Source organism: Drosophila sulfurigaster, chromosome 3 (assembly GCF_023558435.1).
Source record: "Drosophila sulfurigaster albostrigata strain 15112-1811.04 chromosome 3, ASM2355843v2, whole genome shotgun sequence".
Classification (NCBI taxonomy): domain Eukaryota; kingdom Metazoa; phylum Arthropoda; class Insecta; order Diptera; family Drosophilidae; genus Drosophila; species Drosophila sulfurigaster.
This window is the reverse complement of record NC_084883.1, coordinates 36,440,846-36,459,133: the sequence shown is the minus strand read 5'-3', so window position 1 is coordinate 36,459,133 and position 18,288 is coordinate 36,440,846. Positions and strand designations below refer to the sequence as shown.

At 43.2% G+C, this 18,288-nt stretch overlaps 7 protein-coding genes across 8 annotated transcripts; 6 read left to right on the top strand and 1 right to left on the bottom strand.

Annotated features, from left to right (window-relative positions):
- Positions 1–175: 175 nt before the first annotated feature.
- LOC133841825 (SPRY domain-containing SOCS box protein 3) lies at positions 176–3,410 on the top strand. Its single transcript, XM_062274588.1, has 3 exons — positions 176–652; positions 1,290–1,851; positions 2,712–3,410. Exons 1-3 carry the CDS (start codon positions 326–328, stop codon positions 2,849–2,851), a joined length of 1,029 nt encoding a protein of 342 aa, XP_062130572.1. The 5' UTR covers positions 176–325; the 3' UTR covers positions 2,852–3,410.
- A 111-nt stretch (positions 3,411–3,521) lies between these two features.
- LOC133841800 (ATP-dependent helicase brm) lies at positions 3,522–18,244 on the bottom strand. Of its 2 annotated transcripts, none has more exons than XM_062274542.1 (7): positions 18,090–18,244; positions 17,576–17,893; positions 17,427–17,509; positions 7,122–8,471; positions 5,370–7,056; positions 4,516–5,307; positions 3,522–4,450 (listed from the first exon to the last, which is right to left on the bottom strand). In XM_062274542.1, exons 2-7 carry the CDS (start codon positions 17,859–17,861, stop codon positions 3,576–3,578), a joined length of 5,073 nt encoding a protein of 1,690 aa, XP_062130526.1. In that variant the 5' UTR covers positions 17,862–17,893; positions 18,090–18,244; the 3' UTR covers positions 3,522–3,575. The 2 variants fall into 2 exon arrangements, with proteins under 2 accessions (XP_062130526.1, XP_062130527.1); XM_062274543.1 differs by having other exon boundaries at positions 7,122–8,453.
- Positions 9,127–10,664, top strand: LOC133841833 (uncharacterized). The gene is made up of 3 exons (XM_062274602.1): positions 9,127–9,646; positions 10,186–10,289; positions 10,361–10,664. Exons 1-3 carry the CDS (start codon positions 9,164–9,166, stop codon positions 10,629–10,631), a joined length of 858 nt encoding a protein of 285 aa, XP_062130586.1. The 5' UTR covers positions 9,127–9,163; the 3' UTR covers positions 10,632–10,664.
- Positions 11,076–12,417, top strand: LOC133841835 (inositol monophosphatase 1-like). The gene is made up of 2 exons (XM_062274604.1): positions 11,076–11,818; positions 11,882–12,417. Exons 1-2 carry the CDS (start codon positions 11,238–11,240, stop codon positions 12,153–12,155), a joined length of 855 nt encoding a protein of 284 aa, XP_062130588.1. The 5' UTR covers positions 11,076–11,237; the 3' UTR covers positions 12,156–12,417.
- Positions 12,477–14,017, top strand: LOC133841832 (uncharacterized). The gene is made up of 3 exons (XM_062274599.1): positions 12,477–13,264; positions 13,468–13,571; positions 13,659–14,017. Exons 1-3 carry the CDS (start codon positions 12,782–12,784, stop codon positions 13,927–13,929), a joined length of 858 nt encoding a protein of 285 aa, XP_062130583.1. The 5' UTR covers positions 12,477–12,781; the 3' UTR covers positions 13,930–14,017.
- Positions 14,855–15,997, top strand: LOC133841837 (uncharacterized). The gene is made up of 2 exons (XM_062274606.1): positions 14,855–15,500; positions 15,556–15,997. Exons 1-2 carry the CDS (start codon positions 14,929–14,931, stop codon positions 15,830–15,832), a joined length of 849 nt encoding a protein of 282 aa, XP_062130590.1. The 5' UTR covers positions 14,855–14,928; the 3' UTR covers positions 15,833–15,997.
- On the top strand, positions 16,288–17,432 carry LOC133841836 (uncharacterized). The gene is made up of 3 exons (XM_062274605.1): positions 16,288–16,840; positions 16,898–17,001; positions 17,135–17,432. The coding sequence occupies exons 1-3, from the start codon at positions 16,361–16,363 to the stop codon at positions 17,403–17,405; spliced, it is 855 nt and encodes a 284-aa protein (XP_062130589.1). The 5' UTR covers positions 16,288–16,360; the 3' UTR covers positions 17,406–17,432.
- Positions 18,245–18,288: the final 44 nt, after the last annotated feature.

The window sequence follows — 18,288 nt, the reverse complement described above, 5'->3', positions numbered from 1 at the left end:
ATTGCAAGAAATATTAAAATGGTCACACTCTGCAGAGCGCGGACAACAACAGATGCTGTCGATAGTTATATCGATATCGTATGTAGTGCGTGTATTTTATTGTACAGTATTTATTTGGTATACTTTGATAAACAGTCTGCGGCCACATCTGCTGTTGCTCATTGTATAGCCAAAAGTAAACAAAACAAAATAAACGGTGCTCTTGCTCTCTCGTGTAATTTTTGTAATAAATTGAGCAGCAAATCAATAAGTGAATCAGTAGCTCTGCGACCTCAAGAGCGTGTAAAACAAAATCAGGCCAAACCAAAACGACACACATATCAGAATGCTGCCACTGTCAAGTACAAATCAGGATCTGCGATGCCCCGGTTTCTGTGATTGCCGCTTCCCGAGCTCCATCGATGTGGCTAATCACAAAGGTAACATACCCGAACTTGTCACCTGCACTTGCGGCGAGGAGACTGGCAACGGTTTGCAGTGGCAGTGGCACAAAGAAGATGACTCCGATGCCCATGTTGTTGGCAGAGACATCGTCTTCCATCCAACCTACAGTCAGGGCACGGCGATTGTACGCGGCGAGCAACCGTTGCAGCACGACAAAGTGCATTTTTGGGAAATGCGTGTAATTACAGCTCTGGCGGGCACCGATGTGGTAAGTGCATCTGCTGCATCAGAAGGGTATTAAAATAGTTGGATGATAAGACAACTAATAAAATAGATAAGACTGGTGCTAAGACAAAAGTCGAGTGTGCTCGACTATGAGATCATCGCTAAGATACATTAAATGTGTTCAATAATTTGACACTAATTTCGATATCTGCAGCTCATAGCTCATATATTCCTTAAGAAGTGACTTCATTGTCTTAGTTAATCAGTTACATATGCTATTTGTTCATTTTACAATTTATAATAATAGTACAACAAATTTTCAATTTTCCAAACTGCTATGAGTAGATTATATCTTCAGGTTGTTTATTATGTTAATGTGACCTTCGACTTCGAATTAATGCAAAAAAATATGAGTAATTCTGATTGCGAGCATTAGCCTATTTATTGATCAAGAATATGTGTTACTAAGCCTATTAAATTGCTTTTCAAATAATTCCTTTTGACACGTAATATCTGCCGGGTACAGCAAATAGGGCTGACTATCAGTCTGGCAGTTGAGATGAGGAAATCGCAGCACGTACTTTACGACTAAGTGGAACTGATAAGCGCGCTCTGTCATCTAAATCGATTCATTTACAAAGTCAATGTAAACGTATTTACAATAATCTGTTTTTTTCCAGATGTTTGGCATCGGCACTGACAGCGTCAATCTAGAGCAATTTAAATTCCACTTTGTTTCGGCGCTGGGCACAAATGCCCAATCCTGGGGCTATTCTTATAATGGAAAGATCCAGCACTGTGGCGATCAGCTGCCCTATGGTCAAAAATTCTCACAGGGCTGCCTGGTGGGCATTTATTTGGATCGTACACGTGGCCATCTCGAGTTCTATTTAAATCGTCGCTCGTTGGGCGTAGCCTACACGAATATACCCACCGATCCGCATGTCAAGATATATCCGATGGTGTGTTCCACAGCTGCCAAGTCCGTGATACGCTTGATCAACTCCACATCGCAGTCGGTCACGTTGCAGTTGAGAGCATTTCAAGCGCTAGTCAAGCAACCCGAGAAACTCGAAGAACTTCGTTGCATGCCGGGGTTAAAGAGCATCATGCAGTCGTATTGGTTTCTGGCGCCTCCAGTCCGATATTCCAGGTGTTCGAGGGATCAAGAACTGGACTTGGGCGATGAAGCGGTGTTGTCAAGTTCAAAATTACGCTTAAACAGAAAACAAAAGTACAGAGGTGAGTTCATGGGAAGGCTATACACGATTTCTGAACAAAGTATTTCCTGTGCCATAAATAAACTGATGAAAAGTGCGCCCACATGAAGCTTGTTGTAACTGCAATTCCCTTTGTCAATGAATTTAATAAAATTATGGCATTTTTTTTTTATTTTGTTCCGCATAAGAACAAACCGTAAAATGACGTTCTGAGGTATAGATAATATGAATAAAATCTAAAAATAAATATAACCTCTTTAGTTACATCAACTTATCTTTAGCGGTTCTGTTAAGTACAATTTAAGTAATAATAAACACTTTAATTTGCCTTAGTTTTACTCATAAAAATCAAGCACAAATATAAATAATAGAAAAAATAGAAAATAATAAAAATAAAAACAAATGTAAACCGTATAGAATCCGTTAAGAAACTCAGCAATAACTTAAGGAATTCATTGAATTTTTTGTATTTTACTTTTTCGCACTCGATTAAAGAACAGTCCCTTACAATATCTTTCAGAGATTAGATGAATATCTCTGAATTATATTACATCCAATATTTGAGCAGCAAATAAACGATTTAGTTACACTATCTTATCTTCAGCTATCCTGTTAAATAAAGGCCTAAGATAAACGCAGAGTACTTGTATTTTAGTAACACCTTTGCTCTTTTGCTAAAAATAAAATAAAATCAATTGCTAGATAATCGTTTAATCGCTCGGAATTGTTATTCAATTAATAAAGTTCCAGAGCTTTCGCACCACTGACAAATGAAATCGCAGCAAGATCTCGCGACAACCTTGTTTGCCGCTCTCGTCGCCCTAGACAATTGACAGTTAATTAAACATATTTCATATTGTTATATATATTTGTATTTTACAGACAGCGATGATGTCAACATCGATGAGGATCTATATGCGAATGCCCATAAAATAGCGTTGAGACGACCTGACAGCGGCGACGAAGAATATGCTGCCTCCATCCATGAGTTCTGTGATGAATACTTTCATTATTTATTGTAGTCTCTAGCGAACCTCTTGCATTTATTAGCAATTAAGAAAGCTTCAGCTGGGTGGGCTCCACCCAGAAATGCGCTGTTACTTTAAGATGTGTGTAAGGAAACTATCTGTTTGTAAGTATCAAAAGTATAACAAAACGAAATGAAAAAAAAAACAACTGAAAAATTGTTAAGCTATATTGTTCTTATCGAAAGTAACTCACGTTAAAGTTTTTTTGTTCGACCGAAACATTTATCTGAAAACTATTCTTGTCATTTGTATTTTAAGGGTATTAAAAATATATATATTTGTATGAAACTTTCCGGCTCTAGTTCTTTTGAATAATCAGATATAAGGATGTATCATCCATAGAGCATGTTGAACTAATAATATATCATAAATAATATCCTTTGTTAACCATAAAACGCTTACTCTTACTTTCTCTATTATTCAATGTACACAATTTTAGTTTGCTTTGCTTTTTGCAAGTATGTATATATTTATTTAAAAAGTACTTGTTATTTGCTTTAAATATATATGTATATATCATTGAGTTTTTATAATAATAATTATGTGCGACAAACTGTTTGAAAGTTTCATTATTGCAATGCTGCTTTGTGGGTAATTTGAAGGGGGACGAATAAAAGAGGAGAACTTATAAATAAACTAAATGTTAATCGGCTTCTGTTTCTGCTTCACCTGCGACGACATCGGCTTCATGGCGCTTAAACATGATGCCCAGTGGTAGCTAGTCCATGTCGTCGTCATCATCATCGGATATGGTGTATTTCTTCTGGGAGCGCTTGCGACGCGTCTGCTTCTTGGATGTGGTCGCCGCTCCACTGGCCACCGATGCCGCTGATTGTGTGGGCGTGGATGGCGCACTGGCCAGTGATTTGTTAAGTTTTAGCTTCATTTTCACTGCTGCTGCTGATGTGGTGGCAATTTCCTCATCATCCGAACCATCATCTCCATCATCATCATCGTTATCCGAGTTATCAGAATTGTTGCCTCCGCCGCCACCACCATTGCCATGTGCTTCGCCCGTATTCTCTCCGGCTGCCACAGCAGCAGCATCGGCAGCAGCTGTGATTCGTTGCCTGGCGGCCACAAAGACCTTTTGCAGGGCAATGGAATCGAGATAGATGAGCGACGCCTCCTCGTTGTAGATTTGCGCATTCTGGCAAAGTTGTGTAAAGTCTTTCTCCAGCTCATTGAGATCCGCATATTTGCAGTCCTCGATGCGTTGCAGTATCTTCTTAATGTCCACCGGTCGCTTGATGACATCATAGTAGTCAGGGAGCCGTTGACGCGAGGGCAGCTTCATGAAGGGTTCCGACAAGGTGCGACCATCTTGCGTATGCTTGATGACTGCACTCATGATCTTGTGCATTTGCTTCTTCGAACGCTTGTCTAGGTTCTGGCGGCGTCGACGCTTAAGTATAAGTGAATCATCGTCTGATTCATCCTTGCGATTCTTGCGCTTGCGACGCTTTCGCTTGGAGTCGTTGTCTTCCTCCTCCTCCTCATCGAACTCGGCGCCATCGTCGATAGCCTTCAGCCACTCCTTCTCGGTCAGGCTGTCCGTGTAGTCCACCTCCTTGCGCTGCCTGGAACCACGACCTAAATATAAATATAAAATATAGTTAATCAAAGTCACATAAGCATAAAACAAATGCTGCTCCTACCTAGAATAGTATCCTCGTCGTACTGATAGTGGAAGCGCTCCACCTCGTCATCGTCCTTGGTCAGCCAGTCGGGCAGCTCGGATTCATCGATCAGTCGCTCTCTGCCCGGATGAATCTCTTCGTCCTCCTTCTTGCGCTCTATATCCATCTTCTTGAAGATCTCAATCTCCTCTTCGCTGCGCGCAATCATCATATTGATCATTTCATCGTCGGGCACCTCATTCTCCTCCTCCTCTTCGTTATCATCCTGATGCAGGATGGTTTGCAGGAACTGCTGTCGTTCGCTGCCCGTCGACTTCTGATCGAACATACCCGCCTGAATAACCTTTTCATCCATATTCAGTTTGTAACGTGCGGCAGCGAGAATACGCTCCTCCACCGAGTTGACAGTCATCAGACGTAGCACACGCACTTCGTTACGTTGACCAATACGATGGGCACGATCCTGTGCCTGCAGATCCTGATGGGGATTCCAATCCGAATCGAAAATGACCACAGTATCGGCAGTCTGCAAATTGAGACCAAGACCGCCGGCACGTGTGGACAGCAAGAAGACAAAGTAGTCAGAGTCCTTGGCATTGAATTTGCGCAACAGATCGCCACGATCCTCGGCCTTGGTGGTACCATCCAAGCGCAGATAGCCAAACTGTCGCCATCCAAGATAATCCTCAATGATGGTCATGCACTGGGTCATCTGACAGAAGAGCAGTACACGATGATTGGTGGCCTTCAGCTTGGGCAAAATACGATCGAGCAGCTCAAATTTACCCGAGACACGATACAGATCGGGACCTGCAAATAAAGTAGGATTAAAATAGAATTAATTGAACCGAAACGTTTTAAGTTATCCTTACCCGACACCACGCCATGTCCGCCAGTGTGATCGCAGTACTTCTCCTCGATGTGTTGGAACATGAATGGATGATTACAGAGCTTGCGCAGCTGCACAATGGTGTTCATCAGCGCCTTGGCGCCGCCCTTGCCATGCTTTCCCTTTTCGGAGCCATCGGTGAGCAGCACGCCCTTGCTCTGCATGTGCTTATAGAGCACTCGTTGCAGCGCCGACATGTCGCACTTGATGATGTACTCGACCTTGTCGGGCAGCTGATGTTCCACCTCCTTTTTGAGACGACGCAACAGGAAGGGACGCAACACTTTGTGGAGACGTCGAATAATCAAAATCGTTTCTTCCTCATTGAGTTCAACTTTCTCGCCCGTGGTAGCGAACGGTGCATTGAACCACTGCTCAAATGTCGAGCACGACTTGAAGATGGAGGGCAGCAGGAAATTAAGCAGAGCCCACAACTCGGGCAGCTTATTCTGCAGCGGTGTACCGGTCAAGAGCAGACGGTACGGCGCAATGTAGTGAGTGTTGAGCACCTGCGTCAACTTGCAGTGATGATTCTTCATGCGATGACCCTCATCGATGATCATGTACTTCCACTGGATCTTCGCCAGCACTGCTTTGTCCTTGATCACATACTCGTATGTGGTCAGCAGCACATTAAACTTTGTGGCACGCATCTGATTCTGCAGCACGCGACGTCCCTGCGGACTTCCTTTGTAGCTAACCACTCCGACAGCTGGAGCCCACTTCTCAAACTCGAGCACCCAATTGGGCAGCGTGGAGAGCGGCACGATAATCAGATACGGTCCCATCACCTTCTTGCGATCCATCAGATAGGTGACCAGCGATATGGTCTGAATAGTCTTTCCCAGACCCATTTCATCGGCCAGAATGCCATTCAAATTGTTGTTGTACAAGGAAACGAGCCACTCCAGACCCTTAAGCTGATACTCCTTGAGCTGACCGTTGACCATAATGCTCGCCTGCTCAGTGACCTTTTCGTGCACGGTATGCGCAATGCTGTAGTAAGTTTGCTCCTCTGTGCGATATTCATCGTCCTCCACTTTAACTTGATTGATCAGATCCGTAGACTCGGCATCGCCTGGCTGTGCTGCCTTATCCGTGGCATCCTGCGATCCCTCGGCAGCTGCAGCGCTACGCTCGGGCAACTCCTCGAGCTTGGGCTTGGGTTTCTTTTCGGGCGACTCTTCGCTCTCCTCGTCATCGTCATCGATCCAATCCCAGCCGGGATGCATGTTGAGCCAGCGATGCAAATGCTTCAGCATCGGTGCATCGTCGCCAGTTAGCTTCTTGCCGCTGCACTGTTCCACGACTGCGACACGCATATCGGCAGCAATGCTGCTCTCATCAATGTTCACGTATTCGCCGCTCATCAGCAGCTCCTTCTTGTATTGCTGCAGTCGCTTGCCCTCCTCCTCCTTCTTCTTCATCTGATCGTCCTTGTGCTGCTTCACCATCTGCGTGAGATTGCTGATGTACTCGTCGGTCTGCGAAAGCAGGAATGCCAAACGTTTGTCCTTCTTCTGATCAATGAGCTTGCGATAACCTTCTTCATCCTCAGCCATGAGGCGACGCATACGTTCCTTCTCAATGCGCTCCTGTTCCTTCTTCTGTTCGCGCTCCGCATTCGCGTGATAATTCATCACCGCCTTGTTCATGCGTGCCAACTGAGCCTAAGAGTGGTAAGCATCGGATGGATTAGTTGAGGAAGTTGTTGTTGAATTATTCCAGGACTTACCTTATTATTGCGATGATATTCGCGCAGATCCTTGCCATGCTGCAGCACCGCAGCCAAGAATTCCAAATGCTTCTGGCGACGCTTGCGCTCCGCCTCCAGTTTCTGCTGCTTCTCCAGCTTCTCGGTGGCGCGTGCCTCGCGCAATCCTTGACGCTTCGTGCGCTTGTAGAACTTCATGTTGATGGCCGTCTCCAGCGTGGTGTCGCGTCGCGTGCACTGTACAATCTCCATGCGCAGCTGTCGCTGAAAGTTGAGCACACGAAGCGCCCGCAGCTCAATGGCCGCCTGCAGACGCAAATCCTCAGGCATTGTGGCCGGCAAACGTTGTAGCTCCTGCATGCGAAGCGAGATGCGAGCGGCAACACGATTCTCACGCTCTTGAAGCAATGTGATGGGATCTAGACCCACTGGTTTGGCCACAGTTGTGACGCGATTCGGCTTCGCCATGGGCAGCTGCTGTCCGGGTGGTCCACCTGGACGCGGTGGACCAGGTGGCGCCACCTGACTGCCGGGCAATCCGGGTGCCGAGGGACGCACGCCCTGCTGTTGCTGCTGCATCGGCGTGGGCGGTATCAAGGGTGGTCCGCCCACTGGACCCATGGCCAGCGGTTTGCCGCCATTGGGCAGCTGATGCTGCAGTTGCTCTGGCGGCGGTTGCAGTGGCTGCTGTTGCGGCATTGGTTGCTGCTGCTGCTGTACTTGCTGTTGCTGCTGCTGTTGTTGTTGCTGCTGCTGCTGTTGTTGCACTTGCTGCTGTTGCTGTGGCGGCATTGGTGCGCCTCCCAGAAGTGGCGGCTGTGGTTGCAATGGCTGCGTTTGCATATGCGGCGGAGGCGCTGGCTGCAATTTCTGGCCAGGCACAGGCGGACCGTATGGACTCGCTGGCGGCGTGGAACATTGCGGCGGCGTTCCGGTTGATGGTGGTTGCTGTGGCTGCATAGGCGGCTGGCCGCCGTGTTGTGCTCCAGGTGGTGGTCCTCCAGGCATGCCTGGGGGTCCGATTGGCGGCGGCTGTTGTTGCTGCTGCTGCTGGGCCATCTGATAGGCTTGCAGCGACTGTTGCGTCTGCATCGAGATGGGCTTGTTGCGGGCCAGCAAGCGATACGCTGTGATCTGTGTGCGCAACAGACTCACTTGGTTGCCATTGAGATGCTGATGCTTCGATGTCGCACGCATTGCCAGCAGCTGCGAGTAGCGTGGATCCTCCTGCAATCCCTTCTCCTCCATGGAATCGATTGCCCGCTGCAGTGCATGCAAATTCTCTTGGCCGGATCGCTCCGGCTGGCCGCCGGGCGGGCCGCCAGGTGGTCCCTGGCCAGGCTGCGAGGGCGCCTGTAATGAAAACACATACTGCACATTGAGATAAGACAGAAAACCATTAAATGGGCGGAGCAGAAGTTACTATAATGCACAGTGTACAGAAATATGGAGTAGAAACAAGTTGCAATAATTACAATATTGTAATGTAATAAGAAAATTTAAGAAAACTTAAAACAGATACTCATAGTAACTAATAAATTGTCTCTAACACACATGGAGTGATAAAGTTTATGAGATCATTTACTTAACATGGATTTATGCTACAGAAAGAGGGTGCAGTCAACTAAAGAATTCGCCTTCAGTAAAGGAAGTTTAAGGTTTCAGTGGATCAATTATGTTATTATTAGTATACCCGCTTCTTATAGGGTAGAAGGATATTATAACTTTGGGAAACGGGAAACGTTACAGACCGAACAAAGTATCTCCGACCCCATAAAGTATATAAAATCCTAATCAGCGTCAACGGCCAAGACGATCCAGACAGGTCTGATTGTCTGTCTATAAAAACACCTAGAATTTTGTAATTGTGAAAAATCTAAAAGATACACATGTGTTTAAACTAATAAACTACATGATTATGCTTATCAGTTATGTTTGCGCATAAAGTTATAACATAACTCGCATACTTTTACAGCTTAAATAAACTAAAACATTCCACTTAAATGCCAAGCATTTGAGCTATTCGCATTTAGTGTGAGTTCGTCGAGTCCAATACACGCATCATGAGCAACAACCCTATAAGCGAGTCCAAACTGCAGGAATACTACGAGGTGGCGCTAGATCTCGTCAAGAAATGTGGTCCACTCTTAATGGAAGGTTACACCAAGCCGAAGACCGACTACGTTGTCAAGTCAGACTTCTACGATTTGCTCACAGTGTACGATAAACAGATTGAGGACACTCTAATTGAGGGACTGCAAAAAGCTTTTCCAGAATCGCTAATCATTGGCGAGGAAGAGTCTGCGGCAGCGCATCGTCAGGCGGAGTTGACAGATGCTCCCACTTGGATCATTGATCCCATCGATGGCACCACGAATTTCATTCATCGCATTCCACATTGCTGCATCTCTGTGGGATTGGCCATTAACAAAGAACTCGTTGTTGGCATCATTTACAATCCGCCGGCTAATGAATTGTTCTCAGCGTGGAAGGGACACGGCGCCTACTTGAATGGAAAGCCCATTCATACATCGAAAGTAACCAAGGTGAGTGCAAATAAATTTTTGTACAGACAAACGTGGAGACGAAATATACGGGCTTTAGGAGTAAGAAATGTATTACCTGTTTTACCCGATAAGGTAGATGGTAATGACCTTAATAATAATTTAATAAACGTATATCTGAAACAGTTGCGTAGCTTATAGCAGCTCAAATCACAACTGATCTCAAAAATAATCAGTGTGATTTATAAGCTCTAAGAATATATAGAGGTCCCAGAAAAGAAATAAACGACATACAACTAATTAGAATCAGCTACCACATGGAATAAAGAAGATTTTTAGATTTTCAAAAAGCACAATAGGCAGATATTTTTTATCCGAAGATTATATGTAGGGAATTTAAGCTTAAGTCAAATTCATGTTAATATAGAGTTAAGAAGTTGCAATGTGGTTATTGCAATAATTTAAGAGTTAAACTTGGATTTGCAGGAATAATTAAAGTAAATACAAAAAATAAACCCCATAAAAATTCGCTCAGTTCTTTGACTAACCAAATATTGTCTTCATTTCTCTTTTGTACATAGATCAAGCAAGCGATTATCGCCTATGAAATCTCATTAATAAGTGCGGCATTTGTGCGAGACAAGAACATGAAACGGATTTACAAGTTAGGCTCAAATGCTACTGCGTAAGAGTGACGGAGAAAAAGAGTGTTAAAAGCTTAATTTCGCTCTTCTTATTGTTCTCTTCTCTTTGCAGCACCCGCAGCTTTGGGAGCGCTGCACTCGATGTGGCATATGTGGCAGTGGGTCAGTGTGATGTCTTCCACGTTGAGGATCTCAAGCCCTGGGATATTGCAGCGGGTGCTGTTATTCTAACCGAAGCGGGAGGTTCTATTTACCATACCAAAGGTGGTAAATTCGATATAATGCATCCCTATTTGATCTGTGGAGCCACAGAAGAGCTGACTCAAGAGGCCATCAAGTTGATTAAAGAAGCGGATCAAATTACAGAATACACATTTAAGTAATAAATGAAAACTTTTGTATCCCTTAACACTGCAATAAAAAGAAATAATTGAAATAAAGAACCGAATATCAAATACGAAGGAACAATAAAGAATAATTATATTCAGTAAAATCTCTCCCTTTAGCAAAGGGGCAGCTAAGTGGAGTAATCTGAATTTCAAGATGATAATGAATCTGTAATGATATACATGTTATTTCTTAATTGACTTTCAAGTCGTTCATGCTAATTACATATATTTCCAGTAAGCTTGAGCAACAATTCTGATTTACAACTTACGCAAATTTAAAAACAAATTTATTTTTATAATATAAAGTTTTACTGGATACCAAATCTGCATGTTATCAAGTTTTTTTTTATTTTATTCAGGGTAAAATTCTGTATTTAAATGTTGATCATTTGGTTCTACATTATATTTCAACCAATTATTGCATGCCCTTGTCCCAATGTGCGTTCTCTTAGCCAAGCATCGGTAAACAATTACACAGAAAATGAGAGCTTTTAAAAGTTATCAAATTTGCTTGGAAAAAAATCGTTGTGCTATTGCAAACCTGTTCGCTGCCAAGTCTTGTCAGTTGTGTTCTCAGCGTGACAGCGTCAAAACAGAGAAATGGCAAGTGAATCGCAGATCGAGGAACTTTACCAGTTCATTTATCCATTAGCAGTTCGGGCTGGTGAAATACTCTACGAAGGCTATCAGAATGCTGGCAAGGCTGTGGCCCTCAAATGCAACGAATTCCACAACGTGGTCACCGAGTACGACAACCAGATCGAGGAGTTCCTCATGGCCAACATTCTGGCCACGTACCCGGATCACAAATTCATTGGTGAAGAAGATACGCATAAGAACAACAATGTGACCAAGGAACTGACAGATGCGCCCACCTGGATCATTGATCCCATCGATGGCACCTCGAATTTCATTAAGCAAATTCCTCATGTCTCGGTTTCCATCGGACTCGCAATCAACAAGCAAATCGTGCTGGGCATTGTGAATAATCCTGCCCAGCAGAAACTCTACACTGCCAAGCTGGGACAAGGCGCCTTCTGCAATGGGGAGAGCATCCATGTCAGCGACTGTGAGCAGCTGAATGCCGCCAATGTGGCCTACGAGGTGTGTCTGCTCCACTCGGCGCCAATAAGAAACAAGCACATCAAACGCATCTATTACGTTGGCTCCCAGGCCAGACGGTAAGTAAACGCCACATAAATGATAATTACAGCCTCTCTGATAAGATTTCTTTCTCTTTGCAGATTGTTGGGGTATTCGGCTGTGGTGGATTCATTGTGCATGGTTGCTGCTGGCAATCTAGATGCCTTTCACATTGAGGACATGTATCCCTGGGATTGTGCAGCGGGTTATTTGCTCATACGCGAAGCTGGCGGCGTTGTTACCCATCCATATGGCGGACCCTTTGACATTATGAAACCCAATCTTATTTGTGCCGGCACAGAGACATTGAGGAATCAAATCGAGCAGTTAATTCGACAAGCTGATCAAGCCAAGTCTGTGGGCAGCGATGATTGAAGCTAGCGAAACTTGTAGTCTCATTAATAAAACTTCTCATACACTATAATTTTGATGTGTCATCCTGAGCGAGCTCAGTTTAAAAGCTAAACAAGTGAAGCTTGGCAGTCTTTACTACAATACTAAATCAGATAGTAGTAATAATAATCTACAGATTAAAATAACTTTTTAAAACCTTGGATACAGAGTTGAAACTTCAGCATGGGAAGCCTAACTATTTAACGAACTAACAGTTTAGCTGATTATTTATTTACTGTCTTTCAAAATCCTAACCTACTTTCCAGTGAGATATTTTCAACCGTTTTATCTACAAAGTATATAACGAGTTCCATTGTCAAGTCAACCTTATACAAAGTATTTATCTAATTATACATTATATGCAATGATTTGCATTTTGTAGAAGAATCTAAAAGATAAATCACACATGATGGTTTTATACTAATAAACTGAATGATTAAGCTTATCATCTGTGTGCATAGAGTAATAACATATTTTAATACCCCTTCCTCGCAAAAGTTGAAAGCACAGTGGAAAAGCTTGTACACAAAAAGCTTTTCAGAGCTAAAATGCCAAGCATTTGAGCTATTCGCATTTAGTGTGAGTTCGTCGAGTCCAATACACGCATCATGAGCAACAATCCAATAAGCGAGTCCAAACTGCAGGAATACTACGAGGTGGCGCTAGATCTCGTCAAGAAATGTGGTCCACTCTTAATGGAAGGTTACTCCAAGCCGAAGACCGACTATGTGGTCAAAGCGGACTTCTACGATTTGGTCACAGTGTATGACAAACAAATTGAGGACACTCTAATTGAGGGACTGCAAAAAGCTTTTCCAGAGTCGCTAATCATTGGCGAGGAAGAATCTGCAGCAGCGCATCGTCAGGCGGAGTTGACAGATGCCCCAACTTGGATCATTGATCCCATTGATGGCACCACGAATTTCATTCATCGCATTCCACATTGCTGCATATCTGTTGGATTGGCCATTAACAAAGAACTCGTTGTTGGCATCATTTACAATCCGCCGGCTAATGAATTGTTCTCAGCGTGGAAGGGACACGGTGCCTACTTGAATGGAAATCCCATTCACACCTCCAAAGTAACCAAGGTGAGTGCAAGAGCAATGAAAACTTATATAATTGCCGAAAATACGAGATAATTTTTAACTGTTTCGCGCTGGTGATTCACTGACAAAATTAACAGTTTCAAATTCGTTTATCGTTTGACTGCAGTAAACAACCCAAACAACATATTAAAAGCTCTCTCTTAATTTCTCTTCGATTTCGCTCTCTCCCTCTCTTCTATACATAGATCAGCCAAGCGGTTGTTGCCTATGAAATCTCATTGATACACGCGGGAGCTGTGCGAGACAAGCACTTGAAGCGTGTTTACAAGATGGGCTCAAATGCCACTGCGTAAGTGTGAACGAGAAGGCGAATGTTTGAGAGTGCAATTGTGAAAAGCTCAATTTTGCCTCTGTTATTGCTCTCTTTTATTTGCAGCACGCGCAGCTTTGGGAGCGCTGCACTCGCCTTGTGCTATGTAGCAACGGGTCAATGTGATGCCTATCACGTTGAGGATCTCAAGCCCTGGGATATTGCAGCGGGCGCTGTCATTTTAACCGAGGCTGGGGGCAACATTTATCATACCAAAGGTGGTAAATTTGATGTAATGAAACCCGATTTGGTCTGTGCAGCCACAGAGGAGTTGACTAAAGCGGTTATTCAGTTGATTGAGGAAGCCAATCAGATTACGGAATATACATTCAAGTGAATTTACTCGCTGCTGACTGATCTTGTGATCAAACATTCAAAATAATGGATCGTTTTGTAATAAATAAAAATTTTAGTATTCACTAAAAGTGCCATCGAAAAAGTAATTCCACCTCAAGAATATTGTGAATAATAAAACAAATTTTACAAATATGGAAAATAAATGTACTACTGAATATAACATAAACTCAATGAGAAATTGGCGAGTAATCGCAATAAATAAAGAGATTTGAGGATCATTCAAGATTGCAATGGAGAATAAGTAAGTTAAGTTCAAACTTTTTGATCGGACAACTAAATGGAATAAAGAATAAATGAAAGTCATAATGCTTATGAAATTTTCAGTGAGCATTCAGAATTGAGATACTAAAATGTAAACAAGAACCCTGATTTACAACTTACATAAATTAAAAAACAAATCTAATGAGTTCCAGATGAGACAGCAAAATTACAATGTAAATACGGACACATATAATTTGCAAGTAGAACTTTGAAATAGTAATTATGGCGTTGAATTCATACAAAAATAAAACTGTGTCATATTCAATGCTTTGCTGATTTCACTCTGAATAGTAATTTTTTTTTATCAAGTCATTTATGCATGACTTTTACTGTACACTGTTGCCGTTTTTTCTCTACTTGTTTTTGTAACTATTTGACTACTCTGGGCCATAGACACATGTCTGTTAAAGATAAAGACATCTATTTGTAGTCGTCAAATCAAACGAGATAAAGCTTGGCAGCGAGCGACAGATTCCAATTTACAGTGCATCTCTCAGTATGTTAGACAGACATCATATCATCGCATGCGAAGTCGCGAGTTTATTGAGTGTATAAATCAAAGCTCAATGTAAACAAATGCGAGAGACGACACAGAGAGAGAGTTCAATGCTACGGCAGCTTGGGCTACGTTAAGATCAGTGTTTGATCAGTTTCTCAGTCGTTGGTTGGCAGCAGTTAACAACGAACGCAACGCATACATAATTAAAACTCGTTAACAATGTCATCGCAAATTGAAGAATTGTACAATTTCATCTACCCGCTGGCCGTAAAAGCTGGCGAAATTCTTTTGGAAGGCTACGAGCGTGAGGAGAAAAATGTGGACATTAAAGGTGCGTTCTACGATGTTGTCACTGACTATGACAACAAGATCGAGGAGTTTCTCATGAACAAAATACTGGCCACGTATCCAGATCACAAGTTCATTGGCGAGGAGGAGACGGCCAAGAATAATAACGTATCGAAGGAACTGACAGATGCGCCCACCTGGATCATTGATCCCATCGATGGCACTTCCAATTTCATTAAACAAATTCCACATGTTTGTGTGTCCATTGGACTGTCGATCAACAAGAAAATTGTTCTGGGCATTGTGAATAATCCAGCACAGAAGAAACTCTATACCACAAAGTTGGGACAGGGTGCTTTCTGCAACGGAAAGCCGATTCATGTGAGCAACTGTGAGCGCTTGAAGGATGCCAATGTGGCCTATGAAGTGTCGCTCCTACATGTGCACAATGTGGCCAATAAGCACATTAAACGCATCTATCATGTGGGATTGCATGCCAGACGGTGAGGCAACTTAAGAGAGTTTTATATGAAAGCCTTATTAATTTCAATTCCCCAGTTTATTGGCCTATTCCTGCGTGGTGGACGAGTTGTGCATGGTTGCCGCTGGCAACTTGGATGCTTTCTACATTGAGGACATGTATCCTTGGGACTGTGCTGCAGGCTCTTTGCTTGTGCAGGAGGCTGGCGGTGTGGTCACTGCGCCTTTTGGTACCCCATTCGATATCATGAAACCGGATTTGATTTGTGCCGGCAGCGAGAAATTGCGCAAGGAAATCGAAGATCTGTTGCGCAAGGCAGACCTCGAGAAGTCTGTGGGAGGCGATGAAGTCTAGCGCACAAATAAAGAAAGACAATCAAGAAAGCTACAGTCGAGTGTAGACAAAACAATTAACTATGACCAAGGCAACAGAGATGTTGCAGCTGCCTTATATTGCTCTTTTAAATTAATTCTAAAATAACTTGCAAGCTCAATAAAAATCTTTAGGACTCATTATGATTACTACAATATGCATTAAATTCACAAACATTCTATCTGAGTTAAGCTGAACAAGAAAAACACAAATTCAGGTGATGACGAGTTAATAATACCCTTCTAAAAAAGTAAATACCCGCAAACAAATTAAGCTGGACAAGTTAAACAATTAAACGAGTATTCCACAGAAAAGCTCAAATTTTTCTGCGCTCTCTCTCTCTGTTTTTTAACGCTCTCTGAGCAGAGTAAAGCTTTTGGCAAGAAAAGCTCAAACAAATTCTGTGAAAAATAAAAAGTTTCCAAATTGCTTTAGTAGTTAGGAAGCTATCAAAACATTCGGTTTGTTACTGATAACAGTGATTTAGTATTTACATTTTTATCACCAAATATGACGAAACAATATAGTGAAGAAAAGCTTAAGGAATACCATGATATTGCTGTGGATTTGGTCAAAGAATGTGGCCCAATATTTGAGGAAGGTTATAATAAATCAAAGAAAGAGGTTATGGTAAAATCCGATTTCTTTGACTTTGTCACCGTTTACGATCGACAAATTGAGGAGAGATTAACTGCGGGTCTGTCGAAAGCATTCCCCGAATCACGTTTCATTGGTGAAGAATCGTTAGCCGGTTCTAAAGTGCTACCTGAGCTGACAGATGCGCCCACCTGGATCATTGATCCCATCGATGGCACCACAAACTACATACATCGATTTCCGCATTGCGGCATCTCTGTAGCTTTGGCGATTAACAAAGAACTAGTAGTCGGTATTATATATAATCCGGCTGCGAATGAACTCTACACTGGTCGAAAAGGTCATGGAGCATACCTAAATGGCCAGAACATTCGAGTGTCTGGAGCAACAATGGTGAGTAGCAAAAGATTAAACTTGCTATGCAGTTAGTATATGGATGCATCTTTTTAGCTAAGCAACTCGGTGATTGGGCATGAGATTACGCTCATAAATGTGGCTGCTTGGCGTGATAAGAATATCAAACGTGTTTACAAATTGGGCGCTGTAGCTGCTGGGTAAGTTTCAGTTGCGTTGGATAAACTTTGTCTATTTGAAAAGTGTTAACTTGACTTTAAAAACCCCCACAACATTGAGTGTTATGCATCTTTCTTACTAATTTGCAACTTTGTCTTCTTAACTACTTTTCAGCACTCGTTGCCTGGCTACTGCAGCGCTTTCACTGGCTTATGTAGCCAAAGGAACGTTAGACACCTATCACGTGGATAACCTTAAGCCTTGGGATGTGGCCGCTGGCGTTCTACTCGTACGCGAAGCTGGTGGCGTTGTTTATCAGACAAACGGTACCGAATTCAATGTGATGCAACCGAATTTAGTGGCCGCTGGCCAAGATGCCCTAGCACAGCAGGTGATGCAGCTCATTAGGGAAGCGGATGAAATCGACGAGTATAGATTCAATTAAAGAGCTAAGTGCTGCACTTACATTAGGCGGCATTCCATGCGTTTGATATCCAAGAGGCGACATATTCGGTCCAGTTGGCGGCATCTGCATTCCCATGTGTGGCGCTGTAAATTGAAAGCAATTATTAATAAACATTGAACGTTAAAATGCGTGCGCTTAATGTGCATTACTCATGCCCTGATGATGTGGCGGCATATGATGACCTGGTGGACCTTGGCCAGGAGCCACATGCTGCATGGGATGACCATAGGGTCCTCCAGGATGTCCGGGCGGTGGTCCGGGTGGCCCTTGCATATGCGGTGCACCGGGCGGCGGCCCTTGGGGCGGTCCCTGTGGTGGGCCCTGATGCGGATAAGGACTGTGGGGAGAGGGAGCGGGAGATTGCGACGGGGGCGCCATTGGGCTGGGTGCCTGTGGCGGCGGCATCGGACTGTTCGCCGGTGAGGGCGAGGCCATTTTTCACTTTTGTTCACCTACAAATATACACGCTAAACAAACGAACAAGATTACAGTCTATTTTTTGCACAAAGTTCAACAAAATGAAATGTATATAAAACGCTGCATATGTAATCTTTAATCGTCGGCTTTGTTGCTCGCCGCTGTTTTATTTACGCACTAAATGTGCTTGAAGGTTATTTACTTTTGTAGTGATATAATGCTTTTTTACACAGTATTTTTCTTTACCTATTTGCACAATTTGAATGCGTTTAAAGTCGCACGATTTTCACACACTTTTTTTTTGGTTGGTTTGATGAAAGACGCGACAATGGCGGACGTCGCTGTATAACAAAATTCAAAAGAGTGGCAACGCTGTGCGAGCCGGTAAGCGCTGGCTGCGTTCAACCAAGCAGCACACGCTAATATTTTTAAATAGGTGTTTTGC